Genomic DNA, 26,693 nt, shown 5'->3' on the forward strand with positions numbered 1-26,693 from the left:
CCCTTTAAGACCCTTCTACTGTTTGTGAAATCTGAACGGGTCGTGGTTGAGTTCCTGCACCTATTTTCTGAGAAAAAAAGCTCTGATTATTTCTATTATTACATTGTATTATAAAATGAAATAGTTCAACTCCCCATAATACAGAATCAGTGGGAGCCCTGAGCGTGTCACTTGCCACGTCCCTGCCACCAGATGCTTATTGTCACTTGCCATGTCACCTGCCACACGTTGCTGATTGTCACTTTCTACGTCACCTACAACACATTGCAGATTGTCATTGGCGTGCTATGGTGCAGATTGTCACTTGCCAGAGTGAAGGCAGGCAGCAGAGAGATGATGTAATCCCTCTTCTGCCCGCAGCTGCACAGTGAGGGCAAAACTGCAGTGATGCAGGGTGGACAGTGACAGATGATGTAATTTCTTTGCTCCCCGCCCGCTGGCTCGCTGACTGGCCTGCACTCTCTGCTCTCATGCCGATGGGCCCACCCACTCACTCGATGATTTCCCCGCACACTCAGCTACTGACGCCCCTTACTCATCTGCCTACCTGCCCGCTCAAGCACTCACCTACCGACCCCCGCTGACTGGCTAGCACCTCCGCTCTCACTCCGATCGGCCTGCCCACTCACTCAATGACTGTGCTGCCTGCGGCCGCCCGCACACTTGCCTGCCAAACCTGCCAACTTCCGCTGGTTAACCCACCCGCATACTCGTCTCCTGGCTGGCCTGTCCATCACTACTTTCTCGGAGGGGTCAATTTCCCCGTTGCCCCCTGGATCCGCCCCTGAATGGAGCAGTGTGCTAGCAGGACGGTAAAAAGGCCTGCAAGCCGCATCTTTGCAGCGCTGTAGGAGCAGTGTATACACCTGTCCTAAAGCGCAGGGCAGCACTGCCGAACAGCCACTGCAGCAGTGCTCTGTGGGCAAATTTAAACCCCCCAACTAGTGGCCCAAAAATCGCTGCAAAAAAGATGGCAAAACGCTGCTAAAGAAAGCAGCGCTTTACTGCCGATGCCCCCAACGCCTCGGTGTGAAAGTAGTCCTTCAACTAACACACTGGTAAAAAATGCTGTGCTTCAGGTTTCACAGTGACCCCTAAGCAGATATTTTCGTGTGGGTTAGATGTACTTTCTCATAGATTTCTATGAGGTGCTGCGGTTTTGATACAGTTTCAGAAAGCGCACCAAAACTCCTGCATGCTTTATCTTTAGTGCACTTTCTAAAACCGCACTAGTATAGTGCGGGTAGCAAGTAGTTAATATTGGTACCGATATGGTATTGGTATCGATGCAATGCTAAAAAACACAATTAACCTACATGAAAACTGCAGGTTAGCTGCAGTGAGACCGCACTGGTGCAATGTGAAGCAGCCGTAGGACACTTTTTAGGTTTCTGACATTAGCATCAGCTGTTTGCAATTGCATGCTGCACCACTTTGCAATAACAGTGTACTTGGTAGAATACATGGATAGATGCCAAATTTTTTACTTGTTACTTATCCACCTGCAGTTCATATTTGGCCTTTTTGATTAAAATCACTGCCAGGATTAGTGTAGCAAACACTACATCCAAGAAAAGGTATGTTTTACCAAGTTGACTTCAGGAATATTAGTTGATCACTTTGTTTTTCTGGCTACCGATTTGTTTCATACTCCGTGGTGCAAGACTCTACGCCTGAGCATTCTGTAGCTCGAAGCTCCCAAATACTCAACATCCAGTATTTTAATCTTTCAGTTGAGCCTGTTCACACCTGAGGTCGCTTTAAGCTTCAAGCTTGTAGCTCGAAAAAGTGGCCCCAGTAGACTTTAAGGTAGGGTGACCGGATTGAGGATACTGTCCCCGGACCAAGTCTGTCCCCGGTTTTGTCCCCGGATTGGATTTGAACGGGACTGGGGAAATTTCAAAGAAAGTGCAGAATTAAAAAAATAAATCGGAATTACATCCCCCCCCCCTGTGCGCTCCGTCGCTCCTACTAGCTTAGGGGTGTGTATTTTTTTCCATTATCGGTGCCTCTTTCTGATGATCATGCGCTGGTCAGAGCGGAGGGAATATTTGTTCAGTTTCGGGTGCATGCCCATTTAGCTCCGCTCGCATGTTCTTCTGCCTTGGCTCAAGTCCCGGCCAGCCGCCTGCCTGCTTATCTCCTTATTTTCCCTGCCGGAGTGATCTTCCTCCACTCTGCATCGAGTAGTAGCTGAGGTCGTAAATGAAATGTCGTTTTCCTCGACGAGTTTCTTGTCAGGCTTGTCGAGAATCTTGTCAAGCTTTTTTTGCATACACACTGTCTAGACAAAAGCTAGTCGTTCTCAAACGCGGTGACGTACAACACGTACGACGGCACTATAAAGGGGAAGTTTGATTCCACTGGCGCCACCCTTGGGGCTGCTTTTACTAATCTCATGTTATTAAGTAAATGTTTGGTAGGAGACGATTCACGCTTTTCAGTCTGTTACAGCGTGACGAATGTGCTATCTCCATTACGAACGCTACTTTTACCGAAGGTGCGCTCCCGTCTCATACTTTATTCTAAGCATGCGCGCCTTTCTAAGCATACACACGAACGTGTTTCTCGTCGTAAACCAGCCCGACGAGAAACACGATGAGGGAATTGAGACTCCCAACGTGAAAAAAAGAGAACATGTTCTCTTTTTTTCTCGTTGAGATCCATGACAGTTTTCTCAACAAAAAACATACACACGACCGTTTTCCTCGGCAAAAAAGCTCTGCCAGCATTTTTCTTGTTGGATTTTGTCGAGGAAAACGGTCGTGTGTACGAGGCCTAAGACTTGACAGGTTGTGAGGAGGGCGGTGGTGGCGACTGGCAGAGAGTCGCTGATTGCCGCCATTACTAGTAAAAAAAAAATCATGTCCCCTTATTTCATTTTAAAAATCTGGTCACCTTACTTTAAGGGAAGCACCTGAAAAACACAAAAACACATGAAAAAAACACATTTATTTTCCCTAGTAACCAGCATTCCATTGCTTAAAAGAACACTAAAGGCAAGATTTTTTTTGTTTAAAAATAACAAACATGTTATACTTACCTCCACTGTGCAGTTAGTTTTGCACAGAGTTGGCCCCGATCCGTGTCTTCTGGGGTCCCTCGGCGGCTGTCTCGGCTCCTCCTCGCAAAAGCTTTCCACCTGGTGGAAAGCTTTTGCGAGCGCGCTCCCGTGATACAGCGGCGGCCATAGCCGCCAACTGTATCACTCGGCCCCGCCCCCCGGCGCGCCGCGTCATCCACTATGTTTGACAGCAATGCCAGCCAATGGCTGCGCTGCTATCAAGCCGCCCAGCCTAGCCAATCAACGGCCAGGCTGGGAACCGAACAGGATGACGAGGACGCGCCCGGGACTTTCGAGGGGTGAGGTAAGTAAAACGGGGGCTCGGAGGGGGCCGGTGCTGTCAGATGTTTTTTTACCTTAATACATAGGATGCATTAAGGTAAAAAAACTTTTACCTTTACAACCCCTTTAAATAATAATAAAAAAAAAGCGCAAGCCTCAGACGCACACACAAAAAAAACCTGCAAAATGATCAAAGAAGCTTGGCTCAACTGTGAACGCTGCCTAAAAGTTTGAAGCGCTTTAGTGCTCCCAATGCCTTATAGTACAAAAAAATTAATCATTTATATCTGTGGTATAGATAACAGAGCTGAGCAATGCAAAGTGTTATACAGCATGCTGTGTTTTGATAAGGGGATTATACATCATTTGATAATTATAGGCTTACTGAAGGAACAGATTTATGATCCGTCTGATTTGCTAAGTAGGTTACATACACATTCACGTGTTACTTATTTTTAGTACTAGGTTGTGGTGCTAACTTACATCTTATTATACTAGCAGGGATAGTGATGCATGCGTTGAATAATGATTGTCATGCCTCAGAATAAAGAAAACAACCCATTTCCTTTTTATGTTTCTGGGAGTAGACTGCAGTGTATATCCAATGGGCTTCAGTACCGGCAGGAATAGTAGATGAAACTTTAATCACTTCAATCCTGGGCACTTTCACCCCCTTCCTGCCCAGGCCAATTTTCAGCTTTCATTGCTGTCACACTTTTAATGACAATTTGCCTGGCCAATGGCCATGCAACACTGTACACATAAGAAGTTGTTAATGCTTTTTTTTTTCCTCACACAAATGGAGCTTTCTTTTGGTGGTATTTAATCACCACTGGGGTTTTTTTTTTTTTTTTACTAAATAAAAAAAATAAAATCCAAAAAAAATTCAAAGTTTTTTCTTTGTTTCTGTTGTAAAATTTTGAAAATAAATAATCTTTCTTTATAAATTTAGGCCAAAATTTATTCTGCTACATTTCCTTGGTGAAAATAACCCAAATCAGTTTTTATTTTTCTGTAGGAAAGTTATAGAGTCAACAAAAATATGGTGTATATATATCAAAATTGATCAGTCCTGATGTAGTGACACTTCATTTCTTGAGGCCCGAAAATGCCAGAGCAGTAAAAATACCCTCAAATGACCCCTTTTTAGAAAGTAGACAGTCTAAGGCAGTGATGGTAAACCTTGACCTTGGTGTAGGGGTCCGGAGGAGGCAATGAGCTGCAGCACAGACCCTCGAGACGGCGGAGGAATAATGTTGTACCCCCCTAAATGTCACGCCAAGTGACTGCCTGGCTGGGGGATTCCCCCCTTATCCTGGTGGCATGCCGCATGCCCACAGAGCCACAGAGAGGGCTTGACATGCCAGCTGTGGCACACGTGCTATAGGTTCACCATCACTGATTTTGTGTCTTTTGTTGTGATTGGCCAAAGCTAAAAATGGAATACAGAATCTTCTACTTACATTTGGACCCAAAGCAACTGTGCTGGACTGGCATTCTTTAGGAAGTTTTGGGACCCTTCTTGTGTTGGCAATGTAGACGTAAATTTTTGTAAGCTCATAAAAGTTTAATTTATAACTTGAATTTCTTTAGCAATAACATCAGTTAATAGTTTACAAAACCTTTTTATTGATCCATCAGGGGTGGAGTTCCACATATGGTGCAATCGTTTGGACTCGTTCTTTAATAAAAAAAAAAACACTGGCGCTAAAGATGGTAGTATACATAAGAATAATAGATAGTAAATAGTTCAGGAGGTTACCAATATCTCCTAGGAGAGAAAAGAGTTATCAGTGTCTATCTTGTGTAGTGCCACATCCAAATGAAAGTCAGAAAAAAAAGGAGAACTAGAACCCCTAACTGGACTTTTAAGGCACTTGTGAACAAATTGTGTATAAGGAGAAGTATATCTTTATATAATATTTATTAGAAAAATCAAAACAATTAATTATTGAATACATTTTTTGATTTTTCTAATAAATATTATATAAAGATATACTTCTCCTTATACACAATTTGTTAAGTGCCTTAAAATATCTCCTAGGAGAGTGTAAATGAGAGTCCAGAGCCGCAGGAAAAAATCCTACCCGGAAGTACTAATTAAACACAAAAAAAGCACTAAAACCAGCGCTCATGGCTCTCAAACATATAAACTAAATACCAGAGAGTTTATTTATTTAGTTTATATGTTTGAGAGACATGAGCGCTGGTTTTAGTGCTTTTTTTCATTCTTCAATATGTGAGGTTCTCTGAGGCCATATTTATGAATCGCTGCTCAGTGGATCCAGAGCAGTGGCGGTGCCGCCCGCTCTTGCACCGCCACTGAAAACAATACATAGATGCATTGCATGCATCTTTGTATTGTCGCCGCTGCCGCCCACTATTTAGATGGCCGGCCCCCTGGCGAGCACCGGCCATCTGAATAACGGCAGCTGGTTGGCTGTGGAAGTGTCTATCAGAGCCAGTGGCCCCGATGGGCTTTCCGATTACAGCCTGATGGCTGTAATTGGTTTCCAAATAGTTAACCAGGAGACGCACAGGGTGTGCGTTCCCTGGTTAACACTGACACGCATCTCAGCCAATCAGGTTCACCGGATCTGGTTACCGGTAACCTGATTGACTGAAGCGACATCGAGGGCGGGAGAAGACATTGAGGGATCGTGGAGGAGGATCCGAGGATGGCTGACTGAGAAAGGTAAGTTCCGGGCAGGGGGGGGGGCAGCAATCTGGTGGCGTTTTAGGGGCAAACTGTCGGCAATTGATGGGCACAGTGGTAACAATGGCATGGTACAGTGGCTGCGTTTGGCATGGCACAGTGGCGACAATGGCATGACACAGTGGCTGCGTTTGGCATGGCACAGTGGCGACAATGGCATGGCACAGTGGCTGCGTTTGGCATGGCACAGTGGCGACAATTGATGGGCACAGTTGCTGCGTTTGGCATGGCACAGTGCAACAATTGATGGCATGGCACAGTGGCGACAATTGATGGCATGGCACAGTGGCGACAATTGATGGGCACAGTGGCGACAATTGATGGCATGGCACAGTGGCGACAATTGATGGGCACAGTGGCGACAATGGATGGCACAGTGGCTGCGTTTGATGGCATGGCACAGTGACGACAATTGATGGACACAGTGGCTGCGTTTGATGGCATGGCACAGTGGCGACAATTTTATGGCACAATGGCTGCGTTTGATGGGCACAGTGGCTGCGTTTGATGGGCACAGTGGCGGCAATTGATGGGCACAGTGGCGGCAATTGATGGGCACAGTGAGGCGGCAATTGATGGTTTTTTTTTCGTTTGTTTTCGCCCCCCCAAAAAAGGTTAAGCACCACCTGCCACTGATCCAGAGAAAGACAAATATCTCTCCTCCCCATTATGTCATAATGGGGAAAAAAATTCCTCCCCAACTCAAAATATGGCGTTGGGTTTACACCTTGGATCCCACAAACACAACTAATTATATACTGCTGCTAATATGTGGGAATGTCACCAGTAGTTTTATAAAGTATAGGAACGAAGAAATGTCTTCTTCCCTTTTTCCCTTTATTCTTTTTCCAATGTGTTCCTTTTTTCATCTTTCATTATGATGGTTCTAGGGTGTTAGAAAAAAATATATATAATGTTTGGGGGTTTTAAGTAATTTTCTAGCAAAAAAAACTGTTTTAGTCTTGTAAACACCAAATCTGAAAAACACCTTCTGTCCTTAAAGCGGGAGTTCACCCATTTATAATTTTTTTTTTTCTTCTCCCCTTAGATTCCTGCTCGTTCGGTCTAGGGGAATCGGCTATTTGTATTAAAATATGAGCAGTACTTACCCGTTTTCGAGCTGCATCTTCTCCGTCGCTTCCGGGTATGGGTCTTCGGGAGCGGGCGTTCCTTCTTGATTGACAGTCTTCCGAGAGGCTTCCGACGGTCGCATCCATCGCGTCACTCGTAGCCGAAAGAAGCCGAACGTCGGTGCGGCTCTATACTGCGCCTGCGCACCGACGTTCGGCTTCTTTCGGAAAATCGTGACGCGATGGATGCGACCGTCGGAAGCCTCTCGGAAGACTGTCAATCAAGAAGGAACGCCCATTCCCGCAGCCCATACCCGGAAGCGACGGAGAGGATGCATCTCGTAAACGGGTAAGTACTGCACATATTTTAAAACAAATAGCCGATTCCCCTAGAGAAAACGAGCAGGAATCTAAGGGGAAAAAGTGCCCTCTAAGGGTGAACCCCCGCTTTAAGTGGTTAAACATCCCCAAATTTACATACAGAAGTTTATTCCTTCGATGTGATAAAATGTTTAGACTTAACTTTCCACTGATAAAGAATGTTTTCAAAACTTGGCAGGCTGCCCAGACTTGGCAGATTGCCCAGACTTTGACTTTTGGCTGAGAGTAGAGAGGAAATTCTTTGCATACCAAAGTGCAGAGAGAAAATTATTCATGTCAAAGATCGTGAAACCCTGTGTCAAGAATTGCAACGGGAAAAAGATCGTGATAACAATTCTTGATGATTAATTGTGCTGGGTGAATTTGCACAGAAAGGAAGCGTTTTAATTAAGGTTATCCTTGCATGGGAAACTGCCTAAGAGAATAGTAATTTACAGTGGAGTGGTGAAAAGGAATTAAATATGTGTAACAATTCCCTTCGGTCATTAGATGTAAGATCTTCAATACGCACACAGAAGATCTTGGCTACTCACACAAACATACAAGCTTTTTGACATCTCCTTTCAGACACATATAAGTACAGTGTGTACTACATGAAATTTTGCAGAATTAATGAATTGTTTAGCCTCTTAATAGAAAACATGTAGACTTGTTATTAATAGTACCATCATCCTAAAAATACATTTTGAATAGAAATAGGGCTTAAGGGACCCAAAAGACCAAAAGCTGGGGAAGAGGAGGGCAGTAGGACTATTGCGGTACAAGGTGAGTAGGTAAACATAAAGGAGAGCAATTATAATAAAAAATATAAATGTATTAACTTGGTATCAAAAATAAAAGACATCAAAACTAAATGGACAATAAAGTACAATTCAAACAGCGTGACAAGCCGTACGTGTGACCGATATTTGATGATCCCGTGGGGGAAGATCATGGTGGAAGTAGGGGTCACGTGGGGGGGAGTGTCAACTAGTCAGGAGAGTTCTAAAATTGATTAATATGCAGTCATTAAAGGGTCACTAAAGGAATTTTTTTTTTTAGCTAAATAGCTTCCTTTACCTTGCTGCAGTCCTGGTTTCATGTCCTCATTGTTCGTTTTTGCTTTGATGTTGCTGTAAATCCTCTCTGTTCTGGACACTTCCTGGTTGCCTGTTTCCTGATAACCACAGTACTGGGAGATTTCTCACGGTGGTCACTAATCAAGGAGCTGTGTGTAAAACGAAACTGGATTGGTGCTGAGGAGTTTTAGACAAAGTATCACTGCTCTCTATTGGCTGACTGCCCTCTAGTGGCTCTCTGTACATCAGAGAACCAGCAAACAACAGCAAAAACGAAACTACACTGCAGGCACATTATATGATTGTTTTTTTATCTATTTTTAATCATTTTTAAAAGAAATCAGTTAACTATTATGTCTCTATGCCCTGTAAACAGTCATTTCAGCAAAAAAATTTTTTTCCTTTAGTGACCCTTTAACTATAGAAAATCTGAACAAGATATGAAGATACATACAGGTCAACCTTACAATAGAGACAATCATTAAGCATATAATCATATATAAACAATATATAAACGTTGGGGAGCAAGGACTGTGCCGCTTACTTACCTAAAAACAAGGGTCCCGTCAGCTCAGGTGCCAGGGCCACCGTATGGAGGGATCTCCCGTGGCGACCAAGGGGGACAGATGCGAAGATGGACCTATCAACTAAATATTGTAGGCAAGCTACTGTATAAGGAGGGCTTGAAGGGATAATATATGGAACTGGGTTTGGGACTTTGAATGAGGCATGTGGATGACACATGCCTCCATCCCTGAAAATTGAAAGAAAGAAAGGGTTGGGACTTTAAATGAGATGCGTGTTGATGCAAACAGTATGTATAAGTAAATAAATAAAGTAGTATAGCGTAATAACCAGGCTCAAACTTACCAACCAAATTGCAAACGGAATTCAACTGTCTAACTTAGTATGTTAAAAGCAGAGGATTGGTTGCACACATTTGCAAATATATGGATAAGCCACAGGCTGCTTACAAGGCTCTCTGTATTACTGTGGTCCTAACTAAACTTTTCTAGTTTCCTCAGTAGAAGCATACAAGTGCTAATGAGTAGATGGAGAGCAGGTGACTAGGGGTGTGTCACCAGCCAGCCTCCATCTAAAATAGGTGTAGCAATAAAGAGCACTGGAAAAAACGCATATGGGTAAATATATAAGCATCAAAATCGCATCTCCATCCCTATTGGTAAACATGGAACTGGGTTTGGGACTTTGAATGAGGCATGTGGATGACACATGCCTCCATCCCTGAAAATGAAGGCATAATATAGGGCGTGTCAGTGAGGTGTCATAAGGGCAATTGGTGAGGGATGAACGTGAAGGACTGTGATGCCAAGGAGGGGGAGGAAGGGGGGGGAAGGAGCACAAGGGAAGAGAGATAGGGGAAGAGGTAGGGGGAAGAAAGGGGGGAGGGAGAAGGGAGGGGGAAAGGGAGAAGGGGGGGTGGGGAGAAAAGGAATGAAATTTTATCTATTTATCTGATTTGCAGAGCTATTTATGCTGGCTAACTGAGTCTGGAAACTACCACATTAAAGCGGAGGTTCACCCTAAAAACATGTACATTACATTACATTCAGCATACTTCCGACATGTACAGTATGCTGGGGGTTTTTTCCGCTGTACATACTGTATTCTTGTTCTTTTCCACCCGGCTTCTGGGTTCTCACTCCCGCGGGAGTAGGCGTTCCTATGCAGCAGCGAAATGTCACCTGGGACTTGGCCCACATGATTGACGTGGCGGATAAGGCGCGTCACGAGTTTCCGAAAACAGCCGAACTGGTAGTCGGCTCTATACGGCGCCTGCGCACAGACAAGGAGCCGTATAGAGCTGACTGCGCAGGCGCCGTATAGAGCCGACTCCCAGTTCGGCTATTTTCGGATCTCGTGACGCGCCTTGTCCGCCAGGGGGGAAGTTTTTATCAAGCACGTCAATCATGTGGGTTAAGTCCCAGATGACATTGCGCCGCTGCATAGGAACGCCTACTCCCGCGGGAGTGAGAACCCGGAAGCCAGGTGGAAAAGAATAATAATACGGTATGTACAGCGAAAAAAAAAAAAAAAAAACAGCATACTGTACATGTCGGAAGTATGCTGAATGTAGTGGTATATACCGTATTTATCGGGGTATTGCGCGCTCCGGCGTATAGCGCGCACCCCTAAAGTGGACCCGACATTCCTGTAAAAAAAGATTTTAGTACTTACAGTTTTGGTGTCTTGCGCGGCGTCCATCGGCAGCCTCGTGGGGTCCGGCGTCCGTCTGCGGCTTCGGGTGTCCTCTTCATCGGGTCCGGCGTCCTTCTGCGGCGTCCTCCCCGCTCGATCCCCGCTTTCCCGCGCCGAGTTTGAATACTGCGCCGGCATATACCGAGCGCAGTACACTCGTGTATAGTCGGGAAGGCTTGGCTACTCTCGAGCTCACGTCCTGTACGTCCAGGACGTGAGCGCGAGAGGAGCCGAGCTTGCCCGACTATACACGAGTGTACTGCGCTCGGTATATGCCGGCGCAGTATTCAAACTCGGCGCGGGAAAGTGGGTATCGGCGTATATCTCGCACCCTCGATTTTGCCCTGATTTTCAGGGCAAAAAAGTGCGCGGTATACGCCGATAAATACGGTGCATGTTTTTAGGGTGAACCTCCGCTTTAAGGCCAACAGATGGAGCTGAGGATCATAGAAAATAAATACCAGTATTTTTCTGATTAAGTCTATTCTCATGAGTGAAGAACACCCTGAGGAGAAAATGGCCTAGTAACATTTGATTTTGTCAGCATTCACACAGAACAATTGTATATTTACCTTCACGGGACAAACGGCTCTGCAATTTTTTTTCTAGTATAGAATACGTTTTTATTTAGTATTGCTTATGATATTGACCATTCAGCCCATAAATCCTTCAACCCATGGATTACATTACTCATTTTCTTTAGCCCTGAGATATACTGAAGAAAACTTGCTCTCGCCATCTCAAAATGAAGCAACCCATTCCTTTTCATCAGGAAAGAGTTTATTATCGTCATTCTGTACAGTGGGACTGTAATTGGATTTCATTGATGGGAACATATTTGGCAGACTTGCTGAAAATATTTAGCTGCAGATAATCCTGTCCTGCCTGGCAAAGAGCGCTCTTGGTACATTTCCATTACGGTGCACAACAAAAGATTTCTTTACGGGTCTGCAAGCTTAATATCTAATAGGCAAGCCACTCTATTATTACAGAGCTATTAAACAACAAAATACATTCTTGTAATTACAATAAAGAAAAATACCGCGCTAGTACCCTAAAAATATGGTGCAGCAGCCAGCACAATAGACAAATTTACATAGTGAAATGGAAAAATAAGTGCAGCGCTAGTCAACGCTGTATCCTGGCCTAGGTTAACAAGGCCCAGGCCCAGGGCAACACTTTGCAGGGTGGCAGCACGGAAAGAGTCCCTGACGGCTTGCGCTACACTGTTACTGTCTAAACTAGTAAACTAGTAAACTAGTCTAGCACCCCCATAAAGCGGTCACACTGTTTCCGGTATGTAGGCGGCCGGCATTTCACAACTGTGGGGGGGGGGGGGTGCTTCTAATTTTGACTGTCCTATCATCCTGGACCACAAACCTTCCTCACTGTGCTATGTATTTTCTGCTGCACCATTATATCTTCTTATTCCTCTCCATAAAATTATCAGAAATGTGTGCCTAAAGTAGAACTATAGGCAACACTTAATTTTGGATAGAGTAAGAGAAGGTTATAGCCCGTCCAGTCATTTATTTTTTTACCATCCCTGTCCCATTGCAGAGATTTCCCTTCACTTCCTGCCCCATAGCCAAACAGGAAGTGAGAGGAAATCTATGCAAATTAAGGTACTCCATTGCCCCCCCAGGCCCTCAGAACTAGTGTCCCCACTCGAAATTTTCAGGACGGGTCTTAAACAGAAAGGGGTGTAGCCTTGACAAGAAGGGGTTGGTTATATTTAAATTGGGGGGTGCACAAGTTTAGTCAGGCATAGGGCAGCACAAAACCTAGATACACTACTAGCGCTAGTGAAGTGAAAAGTACCTTTAAAATTTATAAGGTACTTACAGTGATGATGAAAAGGGGGGGGCACAATTGGGGGCCCACCTGCTTGAGATTGTGGCCACCTCACCTCATGGCTTTAAAATAACATTTAATTGTTGTTTAGCATGGTTTAGCAGGAAAGGGTTACTATCCCTTTAAATTTGTTAATGGTACTTCCAGGAAAATCCAATGGGAATGTGAGGAATTTTCTGGAAGTTGGGATTGTCTATATAAGAGCTGTGTGCGAGGCCTCGGATGAGAGGACGTCCATGATAGGCAGAACAATGAACACAGGGTCTGCTGGGAAACAGAGTGTTCCACCTATCACGGAACAGGACGAGGAGGAGGCGCGGCTTTTGAACAATGGACGCCCGCAGTCTGACTCTGCATACAGGGATAAGGTATTGAGATCGGCAAAGTGAGGCATGCAATGGGCACAGTGAGGTGAGGCATGCAATGGGCACAGTGAGGTGAGGCATGCAATGGACAGTGGGATTTAAAAAAAACCTGAATAAAGCGTGTTCCTGTCAGAGGTTGTTTCGGCTACCCCTCAGCTTCTAGACAGACTAGTCGCAAGGGGGTTGTCTTATAAGGTGAGTATATCCCAAAACCAACCTTTTAGCTGGAAAATTAGGGGGTCGTCTTATACGCCAAGTCGCCTTATATGCCGGCAAATACGGGAGATCTGAAATGAGGGGAGGCTCTGCTGATTTTATCATCCAATCATGTGCAAGCTAAAATGCTGTTTTATATTTGCCTTGCATGCCCCCCTCGGGTTTACAGAGACTGCACTTCCAAGTGCACTTTCAAGTGCTTTTTGCACTTTTATAGCTAGATTCACAAAGAGTTAAGCCGGCGTATCAGTAGATACGCCGTCGTAACTCTGAATCTAAGCCGTCGTACATTTAAGTGTATTCTCAAATTGAGATACACTTAAATGTAGCTAAGATACGACTGCCTGCGCCATCGTATCTTGGCTGTCTAGTTCCGCCGGCTGCTAGGGGCGTGAACGCTGATTTACGCCTAGAATACGTAAATCAGCGAGATACACCTATTCACGAACGTACGCTTGCCCGTCGCAGTAAAGATACGCCGTTTACGTAAGGCGTTTTCCGGCGTAAAGTCAGTCGAACAAAAAGCTGGCCTAGCCAATGTTAAGTATGGACGTCGTTCCCGCATAGAATTTAGAAAATTTTACGTTGTTTGCGTAAGTCGTCCATGAATGGGGCTGGACGTAATTTACGTTCACGTCGAAACCAAGACGTCCTTGCGGCGTACTTTGGAGCAATGCACACTGGGATATGTCCACGGACGGCGCATTGGCTGTTCGTTAAAAATGTCAATCACGTCGGGTCACGAGTCATTAACATAAAACACGCCTCCCTGTTCCTCATTTGAATTAGGCGCGCTTAGGCCAGCCCATTTACGCTACGCCGCCGTAACTTAGGAGGCAAGTGCTTTGTGAATGCAGCAATTGCCTCTCTGACTTACGGCGGCGTAGAGTATATGCGATACTCTACGCCGGCTCAAAGTTAAGCCAGTCTTTCTGAATCTGGCTATTAGTTTGCACTTGTAGTACAAAGTGGATTTTCCTTTCGTAAATAACCCCCAATGTTTGTACTATGCACTTTCAATTGGTTTATTCACTTGATTGCCTGTAGGTTTGTTTTTATACAATCCAATAATACTACATACAACCTTTTCATTATTTTCATTTCCATTAACCACTTAACCCCCGGACCATATTGCTGGTCAAAGACCAGAGTACTTTTTGCGATTCGGTACTGCGTCGATTTAACTGACAATTGCGTGGTCGTGCGACGTGGCTCCCAAACAAAATTGGCGTCCTTTTTCCCCCACAAATAGAGCTTTCTTTTGGTGGTATTTGATCACCTCTGCGGTTTTTAGTTTTTGCGCTATAAACAAAAATAGAGCGACAATTTTGAAAAAAAATAATATTTTTTTACTTTTTGCTGTAATAAATATCCCCCAAAAATATATAAAAAAACATTTTTTTTCCCTCAGTTTAGGCCGATACGTATTCTTCTACATATTTTTCGTTAAAAAAATCGCAATAAGCGTTTATTGATTGGTTTGCGCAAAAGTTATAGCGTTTACAAAATAGGGGGTATTTTTATGGCATTTTTATTAATATTTTTTTTTTACTAGTAATGACGGCGATCAGCGATTTTTTTTCGGTACTGCGACATTATGGCAGACACTTTTAAAACATTTTTGGGACCATTGGCATTTTTATAGCGATCAGTGCTATAAAAATGCATTGGATTACTATAAAAATGCCACTGGCAGTGAAGGGGTCCCCGCTCTGTAACGAGTGATCGCGTGTGCCCGGCGGCGTTCGCGCCCGCCACGTACGCGCACGGCAGCCTGCGAGAGAGCCAACATAGTATGATGGGCTCTCGCGCAGGAGAGCCAACCTGCCGCCGTAGAATGACGGCGGCAGGTCGGCAAGTAGTTAATAATTATTCACTATTCATGCAAATGAATTTATGATTCTACCAGGCTGCGGTGATCGTCCATGTACACTAAATTATCACTGTTAGTACCTTGTAAGTTGTACAGGTACTTTTCACTTCACTAGCGCTGCACTTATTTTTCCATTACATTCTTGTAATAACATGTCCTGTGAAAAGGAGGATGGAGGCAGTAGTGTCTCTTAGACAGATAATTGACCTGAAAGTGGCATGAGGAGCGACAGGATTGGCAGCACTCCCGCCTATTGATACAGCTCAATAGTGTGCTACACTTAAATAATCTCCTCTCCCAGCTTTATCTCGAAAAAGCTCAGAGCTCTGTGTCCCTGTGGAGCCTCACATCTGAAGCTTGTCATACAACACCTATCTTACCACCATTCTCTATCTCTGCTATTTGCATCTCAAAACTTATATATAGCACAGAAAGCAAAGCGGCGTTCTGTCACCATTTTTGTTTTTTTAGAGAATGTTACTAGTGAAAGTAGAACTTTATGGGCTAGATTCAGGTATGGAATCGTAATTTAGTGCGGGCGTAGCGTATGTTATTTACGCTACGCCTCCGCAACTTAGACGGGCAAGTGCATTATTCACAAAGCACTTGCTCCGTAAGTTGCGGCAGCGTAGCGTAAATGGGCCGGCGTAAGCCCGCCTAATTCAAATGTGGAAGGGGGGGGCGTGTTTTATGTTAAAGGGGAGGTTCACCCTAAAAACGACTTTCTCTTATTACACTGGCCCCCCACATTACAATACGATTATGCCTATTAGTTTTTTTTTGATGCTGTACATACCTTGGTACAGCTAATTCACCCATGCTGGTGATTGACGTTTTGACAAAAAACGAGCTCCCCCCCTTCGCGTAAGCCGCGTCACGATTGCCGAAAGGAGCCGAACGGCGATGCGCAGTATAGCGCCGTTCGGTTCCTTTCGCCAATCGTGAAGCAGCTTACGCGACGGGGGGAGCTCGTTTTTTGTCAAAACCTCAATCTCCAGCATGTGAGGAACGCCCACTCCCGCGGGACTCGCAACCCGGAAGCCACGGGTGAATTAGCTGTACCAAGGTATGTACAGCATCAAAAAAAACCTAATAGACATAATCGTATTGTAATGTGGGGGGCAGTGTAATAAGGGAAAGTCGTTTTTAGGGTGAACCTCCCCTTTAATGTATGATGACCTGATGTGATTGACGTTTTTTACGAACGGCGCATGCGCCGTCCGTTTACATATCCCAGTGTGCATTGCTCCCAAGTACGCCGCAACGACGTATTGGTTTTGACGTGAACGTAAATTACGTCCAGCCCTATTCGCGAACGATTTACGCAAACGACGTAAAAAATAAAAAAATCGAAGCTGGAACGACGTCCATACTTAACATTGCGTGCGCCTCATAGAAGCAGGAGCAACGTTACGCCAAAAAAGCCTTACGCAAACGACATAAAAAACTACCGTCGGCGCACTTACGTTTGTGAATCGGCGTATCTAGGTAATTTGCATACTCTACGCCGAAAACGACGGAAGTGCCACCTAGCGGCCAGCAGTAATATGCACCCTAAGATACGACGGCGTAGGAGACTTACGCCAGTCGGATCTTAGGCTAATGTCGGCGTATCTTGCTTTCTGAATACAGAAAGAAGATATGCCGGCGCAGCTTTGAATTTACGCGGCGTATCTATGGATACACCGGCGTAAATCTTTGCTGAATCTAGCCCTACATTTATTATAGATCTTTAATCCACTTTGCTATTCCTCCACCCTCCCTGACTGTTGTTGTCCATTGGACTGTTCCAACACCAGGCAGTAACTTTCCTACCTTTCATCGCCACTATTCTTCTGCTTCTCTCTGCATACCTTAATTCCAATCACACCCTGCAGAACAGGTATACGTAGGTAAATATGAACTCTTAGCATCCTGCTAAGGATCTCTACTAGAGCCCTTTCCTTCAGTTGGGTCCAATCTGCAATGGTATCCAGTTTTGACACACAAATACATTCATACCAACACACACATTTTATATATAAATAGTCCATTGGTGGGAATTGCACTCAAGTAAGGTTAGTGACTGCCTAGGTACTCTCACGGGAAGTAGACAAGTACAAATAGTCCGGTGGAAGAGACACTGGTTTGTTCTGGCATTAAAGCAACATACTGTAAATAAGTTTATCAGCTGACCAGAATATATATACACTTTATTACCAAAAGTATTGGGGCGCCTGCCATTACATGTACATAAACTTTAATGGCATCCCTTAGCCCCCCTGAAGACGTTCAATTAACGAAACGTACGTCGGGGGGAGGGAGGGAGAGGGCTGAGGCTCTGTGCCTCTTAAAGCAGTCTACGGGGACCCCACTACGTTGCGATCGTCCTAGGATCGTTGGTCAGGTAACTGATCCAAGGGTCCCAGACTTTGTGGAACAACTTCATCTTGTCCTGTGCGATTGCTGTTAACCGTTCGTTCAACATAAGGCAAGACAGTTTGTTTAAGTTGATCGAATGGCAAGGCCGCGGACCTCCAGTTTCTCGCTATAGTTATTTTAGCTGAGATAAAAATAAATGTAATGAGACGTCTTTGGGATCCGGATGCTTCAGGTACTCTGCCCCCCAGGAGCGCATGTTTTGCAGATTTAACCAAATTGATCTGGGTAAGGGTGTAGACGAAATTATACACCCTGATCCAGAATCTCCTGACCTTGGGGCATGTCCACCACACATGATAGGTGGATCCCACCTGGCCACATCCCCTAAAGCATAGGGCTTGTTTTTATATATATATTTACTTGTTCTTGTAGCCTGAATGCAGCCTTGGAATCGCGCTGCCTTCTGGGATAGGTGTAACATTGCAAACCCGGAGGCAGTGGGGTCCAGCCTAGGCCAGAAAGCAGGAAGTGCAGCTTTGTAGCCCAAAAAGGTATTATAGTATGCAAAAGTTAAACTTTTACTCAGTTTTGTTAGTGGAAGGGGGAGAGACCCAAAGAGAAAAGGTTGTTTTAATGTGTTAAGTTCGACTTCCACGACATATGGCAGTCAACATTAACAATCAAAACTAGAAATGCATACTGGAAGCATAGTCGGCTTGCTGAGTATTTTATTTTTTATCGAGACATTGCAGTAGTGCAAAAGTCTACCCCACTCTCCTTTGTAATCTGGTGAATCTGGAACAACAAAAATTTCCAGAAAAAGCATTTCAAATAAAGTTATAAATTAATTTGCATTTTAATGAGTGCAATAAGTATTTGATCCCCTATCAATCAGCAAGATTTCTGTCTCCCATGTGTCTTCTATACAGGTAACAAGCTGAGATTAGGAGCACTTTCTTAAAGGGAGTGCTCCTAATCTCTGCTTGTTATCTGTATAAAAGACACCTGTCCACAGAAGTAATTATTCAATCGGATTCCAATCTCTCTACCATGGCCAACACCAAAGAGCTGTCAAGGATGTCAGTGACACAACTGTAGACCTACACAAGACTGGAATGGGCTACAAGACCATTTTCAAGCAGCTTGGTGAGAGGGTGACAACAGTTGGTGCGATTATTCGCCAATGGAAGAAACACAAAATACCTGTCAATCTCCCTCGGTCTGGGGCTCCATGCAAGATCTCACCTTGTGGATTTTCAATGATCATGAGAACGGTGAGGAATCAGCCCAGAGAATCCTGGGAGAATCTTGTCAATGATCTGAAGGCAGGTAACGCGCTACGCCGTGAAAGACTGAAATCCAGAAGCGCCCACAAGGTCCCCCTGCTCAAGAAAGCACATGTACAGGCCCGTCTGAAGTTTGCTAATGGACATGATTCAGAGGCCAACTGTTCTGGTCAGATGGTCAGGTCTTGGGTGAGGGAAGTGTTGGATACAACAGCAGATTTAGATACACTAACAAATTGCAGGCATCATCCTGGTATCATTTTTTAGACCTGGCAATTGGCTTTCCAGAGATAACAACCGATGTGGCTAAAAGCCGCTTGGTTGTTATTCCTGAGGAGCAGGAGGGGACATCCCCCCTCCCGCCTCCTCCGCCGCTATTACCGGGCCTCTTGTCCCATCGGCAGACACGATCTATGATCCCCTGCCTCCATTCCCTAGCCACAGACTGGAACGAAGCCGCGAACGACTTTGATACAGTCTCTTCAGTGTAAACACGGAAGCAACGTCACTTCCTGTTTACTCAGCTGCCAATGGCGCTGGTTTTAAAAAAAATACACAGTATTCAGAATCACCCTTTTTGTTTTTAAGTGCAAAGGAGGGATTGGGGGGTCTTTTAAGCCCCCAACCCCTCTATTAAGAGTACCTGTCACCACCTATTACTGTCACAAGGGATGTTTACATTTTTTTTTTTTTTTTTAACACAATTTTATATTATAAAAATAAATAAAATAAGATTTTTTTTTTTTTTTTTTAAAGCGTCCCCGCAGCAAAGAAACCGCATATAGAAGTTGCGTCCGCATATGTAAACGGTGTTAAAATCACACATCTGAGGTATCGCCACGATCATCAGAGCAAGAGCAATAATTCTAGCCGTAGACCTCCTCTGTAAGTCTAACCTGGTAATCGTAAAAAAAAAATTAAGCGTCGCCTATGGAGATTTTTAGGTACCGTGTTTTGCCATTCCACGAGTGCGTGCAATTATAAAGAGTGACATGTTTGGTAACTATTCACTCGGCGTAACATCATCTATCACATTATACAAAAAAATTGGGCTAACTTTACTTTTAATTTTATTTATTTTTTAATTCATGAAAATTTATTTTTCCCAAAAAGTTGCGTTTAAAACACTGCTGCACAAATACCATGTGACATAAAATATTGCAACAATCGCCATTTTATTCTCTGCTAAAAATATAATTATATATATATATATATATATATATATATATATATATATATATATATATATATATATATATATATATATAAATGTTTAGGGGTTCTAAGTAATTTTCCAGCAAAAAATATGCATTTTAACTTGTAAACACCAAATGTCAGAAATAGGCTTAGTCATGAAAGTGTTAAATATTTACTTTTGGGTTTAATTCCACAGGTATAGATTAAGGCACAGATCTTTCATTGATTGTATTTGTTTTTCCCAGCAACATAAATGCCAAATGTGACATGGCTTTAAACAAATCCAGAACAATGGCTTGAAACTCCCACACGTAAAAACCTGTTGCAGCATTAGCAGGGTAGTAGAAGGATGCCTAGGCGATTAATTGCAAGCCTTGTGCTACACAAAGGTAGGGCCCCACAATGGAGAGCCTTGGGCTACACAGGCAACTAAATCGCTATGCTACTGAGGGATTTAGCTGCTTGTTGACAGCAGTCTCATTAGAATTAAAACATACAAGTTGTTGGGAGTACTTTGTGACTGAAAATGAGACACTCAGAGGGCCAGATTCACAAAAGAGATACGGTGGCGTATCTCCTGATACGCCGTCATATCTCTGAGATACAATTGTCGTATCTATGCGCCTGATTCATAGAATCAGGTTACGCATAGATAGCCCTAAGATCCGACAGGTGTAACTGTGTTACACCGTCGGATCTTAGGCTGCAATTCTAGGCCGGCCGCTAGGTGGCGATTCCATTGCGGCCAGCGTAGAATATGCAAATGACTAGTTACGGCGATTCACGAACGTCCGCTTTGCCCGTCGATCTAAATTTACGTTGTTTCCGTAGAGATGCGTCGCGTAAAACTAAGCATGCCCTCTAGGTGGTCTAAGCAATGTTAAGTATGGCTGTCGTTCCCGCGTAGAAAGTCGTCCGTGAATGGCGCTGGACGCCATTTACGTTAAAGTCGAAACCAATGACGTCCTTGCGACGTCATTTAGCGCAATGCACGTCGGGTAATTTGACAGACGGAGCATGCGTAGTACGTTCGTCGCGGGAACGCGCCTAATTGAAATGGTGCCCGCCCTATTTGAATTAGGCGGGCTTGCGCCGAGCGGATTTACGCTACACCGCCGCAAGTTTACAGGTAAGTGCTTTGTGAATCGGGCACTTACGCTGTAAACTTGCGGCGGTGTAACGTAAATGGGATACGTTACGCCGCCGATGCGCAACGTATTTGTCTGTGAATCTGGCCCACAATGTTTTGCCCATAAAACACAGAAACAAAACTGATTCCTTCTCTCATTTAGAAATAAAATCTTCTTACCTGCTATGTGACCTTTTATTGTAATATATATTTTAAATGATTACATAAAGGAAAATGCAGCAGGAAATTTGAGTTTAATTGCTAAGGCAGGCCATAGATGTTGTAATTTTCTTTTCCTGCAACCATGGGTTGCGGGAAAGAAAATCACTTTATTCCCTCATCAACAGTTAGTCAGTGTTGGTAGGGAAATCCCTCCCTCAGAGCTATTGTGTTCTCCTGACGGGAGGGGGTGCGGGAAGCTGTCCCTGCCAGGAGAACACACTGATTATTTCCTAGCGGCTACAGCCACTGGCTATAATTGCTTGCCAAAAATCCAACATGCTGGTTGTACCCAAGACCACGAATGGATCGACTTGGGTACATTTAGCCTGCCCCGAGATGGTTTGAAAGCTGTCCGATCCCTGCTGAACCAGATGAGATTCGAACCAACTATGGCCAGCTTACATCAAAATGAGTAAGAGCCGGTTCACACACAGGCGGCACGACTTTGGAGGCGACTCGGCAAGGCGATCTTAAGGCGACTTGAGAGGCAACTTGCAAAATGACTTCTGTATTGAAGTCAATGCAAGTCGCCCCGAATCGCCCCCAAAGTCGTACAAGAACCTTTTTCTAAGTCGGAGTGACTTGCGTCGCTCCTATTAGAACGGCTCCATTGACTAATGCGGACCGCGACTTGTCAGGCGACTGAGTCGCCTGACAGGTCGCCCCTGTGTGAACCGGCTCTAAGGCTAGACAGCGCTGGAAGCATAGCTAGAATCTACGACAGGGAGATATCACCAGGGAAATCATCAAGAGATTGAAAAATGTTCAACTAGTATTATTGGATTGTGTAAAAATGGGCATCAAATACCACCAACAGACAATAAACTATACGAAAAGCAGTATATTTTGACTTTAAAGGTGCCAACGATTTATAGCGGGGGGTCTCCAAACTTTTCAGTACAAGGGCTACATTGTATATTTTACAAATATACTCAGTTTACTGCCCCTACATATCAGATTCTCCCCTTATATCAGGATGCCAATAAGAAGCAGCGACCAACTGATCTGAATACTCCGTTTGTGCACGGAGTCTGAGGATACACCACTGACCCTAGCTGCGTTCCTGGTTTCATGTCCTCATTGTTCGTTTTTGCTTTGATGTTGCTGTAATTCCTCTCTGTTCTGGACACTTCCTGGTTGTCTGTTTCCTGATCACCACAGTACTGGGAGATTTCTCACTGTGGTGACTAATCAAGGAGGTGTGATTACTGTGTGTCAGCACCAATCCAGTTTCGTTTTACAAAGCATCACTGCCCTCTATTGGCTCTTTGTCTCTGTACATCAGAGAACCAGGAAACAACAGCAAAAAAACAAAACTAAACTGCAGGTACATTATATGATTGTTTTTTGTCTATTTTTAATCATTTTTTAAAAGGAATCAGTTAACTATTATGTCTCTATACCCTGTAAACAGTCATTTCAGAAAAAAAATGTTTTTCCTTTAGTGACCCTTTAACCACTGGAGGCCCGCACTATAGCCAAATGACGGCTACAGAGCGGACCCCAATTGCCGGGAGGACGTCTATAGACCTCCTCCCCTTTGCACACGCCCCGCGCGCTGTGATCACTGAGTAACTGAGACTCGGGTGACCACAGACTCCGAATAAGGGGCTGGTCCCGACTCCTTACCATGTGATCAGCTGTCAGCCAATGACAGCTGATCACGTGATGTAAAAAATGCTTGGTAATTGTTTTTTTTCTCTCCTCGTGCTGACAGCGTGAGGAGAAAAAAGCCGATCACTGGCTCCTGCATAGGGGACATCGGTCCCCAGTGGAAGAAACAGATCAGCCTCATTAGTGCACACCAATGCCCCCTGCCAGTGACCACCATGGCCACCTGTCAGTGCCAATCAGTACCACCTATATCAGTGCCCATCACTGCCACCTATCAATGCCCATCACTGCCACCTATCAATGCCCAAAAGTGGTGCCAGTCAGTGCCACCTAGCAGTGCTGCATATCAGTCTCACTTACCAGTGCTGATCAGTGCCCATCACTGCCACCTATCAATGCCACCTATTAGTGCCAATTCCCAGTGCCACCTATCACATGCCAATTCCCAGTGCCACTTCTGTGTCAACTCTCAGCGCCCACCAGTGCCGCCTCCCAGTGCCTCCTATCAGGGCCCACCAGTGCCGCCTTATCCGTGCCCACCAGTGGTGCCCATCAGTGCAGCCTATCGGTGCCCATCAGAGCTACCTCATCAGCGTACATCAACCATTTAACCACTTGCCCAGTAGGCAAGTGGTTAAATGACTTAGATCAGCAAAAAAAAAATGTATTACATAAAGATAACCCGAGTAAATAGAAAAAATGCATTTTTTAAATGATGGTTTCATTTATGAAGGCAAAAAAGCTGTCCAAACCTGCCTGGCTTTATGTGAAAAAGTAATTGCTCCCTACACCTAATAACTGGTTGTGCCACCCTTGGCAGCAACAACTGCAATCAAGCATTTGCGATAACTGGCAATGAGTCTTTTACATTCCTGTGGAGCAATTTTGGCCCACTCTTCTTTGCAGAATTGATTTAATTCAGCCACATTAGAGGGTTTTCCAGCATGAAAGGCCATTGTAAGGTCATGATACAGCATCTCAATTGGATTTAAGTCTGGGCCACTCCAAAACCTAAATTTTGATTTGTTTGAACCATTTGGAGGTGGACTTGCTGTTGTGTTTCGGATCTGCTGCAGAACCCAAGTGCACTTGAGGTCACAAGCTGATGGCCGGTCATCACTCCTTTAGGATTTTCTGGTAGAGCTCAAAATTCATGGTTCCATCAATTAAGTCGACCAGGTCCTGAAGCTGCAAAACAGCCCCAGACTATCACACTACCACCACCATGTCTGACTGTTGGTATGATGTTCTTGTTCTGAAATGCTGTATTAGTTTTATGCCAGATGTAACGGGATGCACACCTTCCAAAAAGTTCAATCTGTCCACAGAATATTTGCCTAAAAGTCTTGGGGATAATTAAGAGTTTTTTTGATAAATGTGAGATGAGTCTTTGTGTTCTTTTTGGTCAGAAGTTGCTTTGGCCTTGGATCTCTTTTGGATCTCTCCGATCGGTGCCATTTTTGCGCGCCCCAGTGAAAATATGCAGTTACGATCCGACGGCGTAAGAGACTTACGCCTGTCGGATCTAACAGATATCTATGCGTAACTGATTCTAAGAATCGGGCGCATAGATACGACGGCGCAACGCAGAGATACGACGGCGTATCTGGAGATACGCCGTCGTATCTCCACTGAGAATCTGGCCCACAAACTATAAACTTGTGTAAATTTATGTTTGTCTCCAATTTTTTATGTGATGTATCTATGTTCTTGAAGAAGCTTAGAGGGAAACATGTTAAATGGATGGTTCTGCTTTCAATTTATGGTTCTATAACAAATGAGTTTTATATGATTATATCTAGGATGGCTTATAGTTATAAATGGACTGACTCTCTGTTTTTTAAGCATATACAGTATAGATCCAATATTTCGCATTTTTCTCTCCATAGCTCACAAATCTTTTTTTTTTTTCTTTCCTTTTATCTTAAGTCTGTAGTGTCTGCAGATATGGATGCAAACCAGATTGAGGCTTTTCTGACAGCACAGACTAAAAAGCAAGGGGGAATCACGGTTGAACAATCTGCAGTCATCGCTAAGTTTTGGAAGAACCACAAAAGAAAGATTCGGGAAAGCATGATCAACCACACCAGATGGGAGAACACCCTTAAAAGCTTAAAATGGAGGGTAGATGTAAAATCACAGTCCAGGTACTCAGACCAAGTCAGCAATGCTGCTGCTGTGGTGGAGATGGAGATTGGGGCAAATGACAAGGTGAGCAACATCTGAATATACTAGTGTTCTGCGCACAACGCCTCTCATTAGGTGGGATTCATTATTATATTTGTACATCTTGCTGTTTTGATCCTGGTTAGTTTCAGAAGGACCTGTTACATCCTGACAAGCAAGCAAAATGCAGTGTTTGGCACTGACAGAGAATCAGCCTACTTTGTACTTTGAAAAAGTATTTTGTTATTAAGGACGGCATTTCTGTACAACATGGTGCTATTTGTTTTACAAGTGTTGTGTGTGTGTGTGTATATATATATATATTGCTTTTAAACCAGTAAGAACATAGGGCCAGATTCACGTACACTAGCGGCGGCGTAGCGTATCCCGTTTACGTTACACCGCCGCAAGTTTTCAGCGTAAGTGCCTGATTCACAAAGCACTTACCTGTAAACTTGCGGCGGTGTATCGTAAACACGTCCGGTGCAAGCCCGCCCAATTCAAATGGGGCGTGGACCATTTAAATTAGGCGCGCTCCCGTGCCGGACATACTTCGCATGCTCCATTAGGAAATTCCTGCCGTGCTTTGCGCGAAGTGACGTCATTTTTTTGAACGGCGACATGCGTAACGTACTTTCGTATTCCCGGACGTCTTACGCAAAAAAAAAATTGAAATTCGAAGCGGGAACGATGGCCATACTTTAACATGGCTCGTGTAAAGTTAAGGCATGTAAAACGAGGCTTAACTTTGCGACGGGAAAAAATTACTAGCGACGACGTAACGAATGCAAAAACCGTTGTGGATCGCCGTAAATGCTCATTAGCATACCCGACGCAGGAAAACGACGCGAACTCCACCAATCGGCGGCCGAAGTATTGCAGCCTAAGATCCGAAGGCGTACGAAGCCGTAAGCCTGTCGGATCTTAGCCAAGAGCCGTCGTATCTTGTTTGTGAATCACAAATAACGATACGACGCGGCAAATTTGAAAATACGCCGGAGTATCAGTAGATACTCCGGCGTATCTCGTCTGAGAATCTGGCCCATACATTGTAGATTTAAATGAACCTAAAACACCAAAATTAAATAAATGGCAGTTAGCTATTAGGCCCCTTAGACACGGCCGATCAGGTCCATCTGTCAGTTTTTCAGGTGGACCTGATCGGATGCTCCATTCAGCCCTTTGGAGCGGCGGATGTCAGCGGTGAGATATCTGCGAACACCAGATGTTATCCGATCTTGTCCGTGAAATCCAGATGGATGGAGACCCCTTTTTCCATCGGCCTGGCGGATGGGATTGGATGAAAACGGACAGGCGTTTTCATGTGATCTTCCCATAGAGGAGAGCAGGGCTCTGACAGGTCCATCTCCGCACAGTGAGCGGAGAAGGACCTGTCATCGGATTGATTCCTCTGCTGAGGAATCAATGCCGTCGGGCCGCCCATGTGAAAGAGCCCCTAAAGTTTAGAGTGCACAGGTGAAATATTCTCTTTCCTAGATACAAATAATATAACTGGATACTAATATTTATAGATAAAGTTGATCCAAAAGGTATTTTTTCCTTTCCCATTCATTTCAGTGTGTCTTTTCACACTGGGGCGGTGCTTTTGCGGGACGATA

General features: G+C 44.4%; 1 protein-coding gene across 1 annotated transcript in view; it reads left to right on the plus strand.

The window, feature by feature from the left end:
- COMMD1 (copper metabolism domain containing 1) overlaps positions 1 to 26,693 on the plus strand; it is a 266,194-nt gene that overhangs the window by 74,897 nt on the left and 164,604 nt on the right. The window contains exon 2 of the mRNA XM_040351208.1: positions 24,838 to 25,119. Within this exon, the coding sequence (XP_040207142.1) occupies positions 24,838 to 25,119 (282 nt within the window). The remainder of the gene's footprint in view (positions 1 to 24,837; positions 25,120 to 26,693) is intronic.

Source organism: Rana temporaria, chromosome 4, assembly GCF_905171775.1.
Source record: "Rana temporaria chromosome 4, aRanTem1.1, whole genome shotgun sequence".
Classification (NCBI taxonomy): Eukaryota; Metazoa; Chordata; class Amphibia; order Anura; family Ranidae; genus Rana; species Rana temporaria.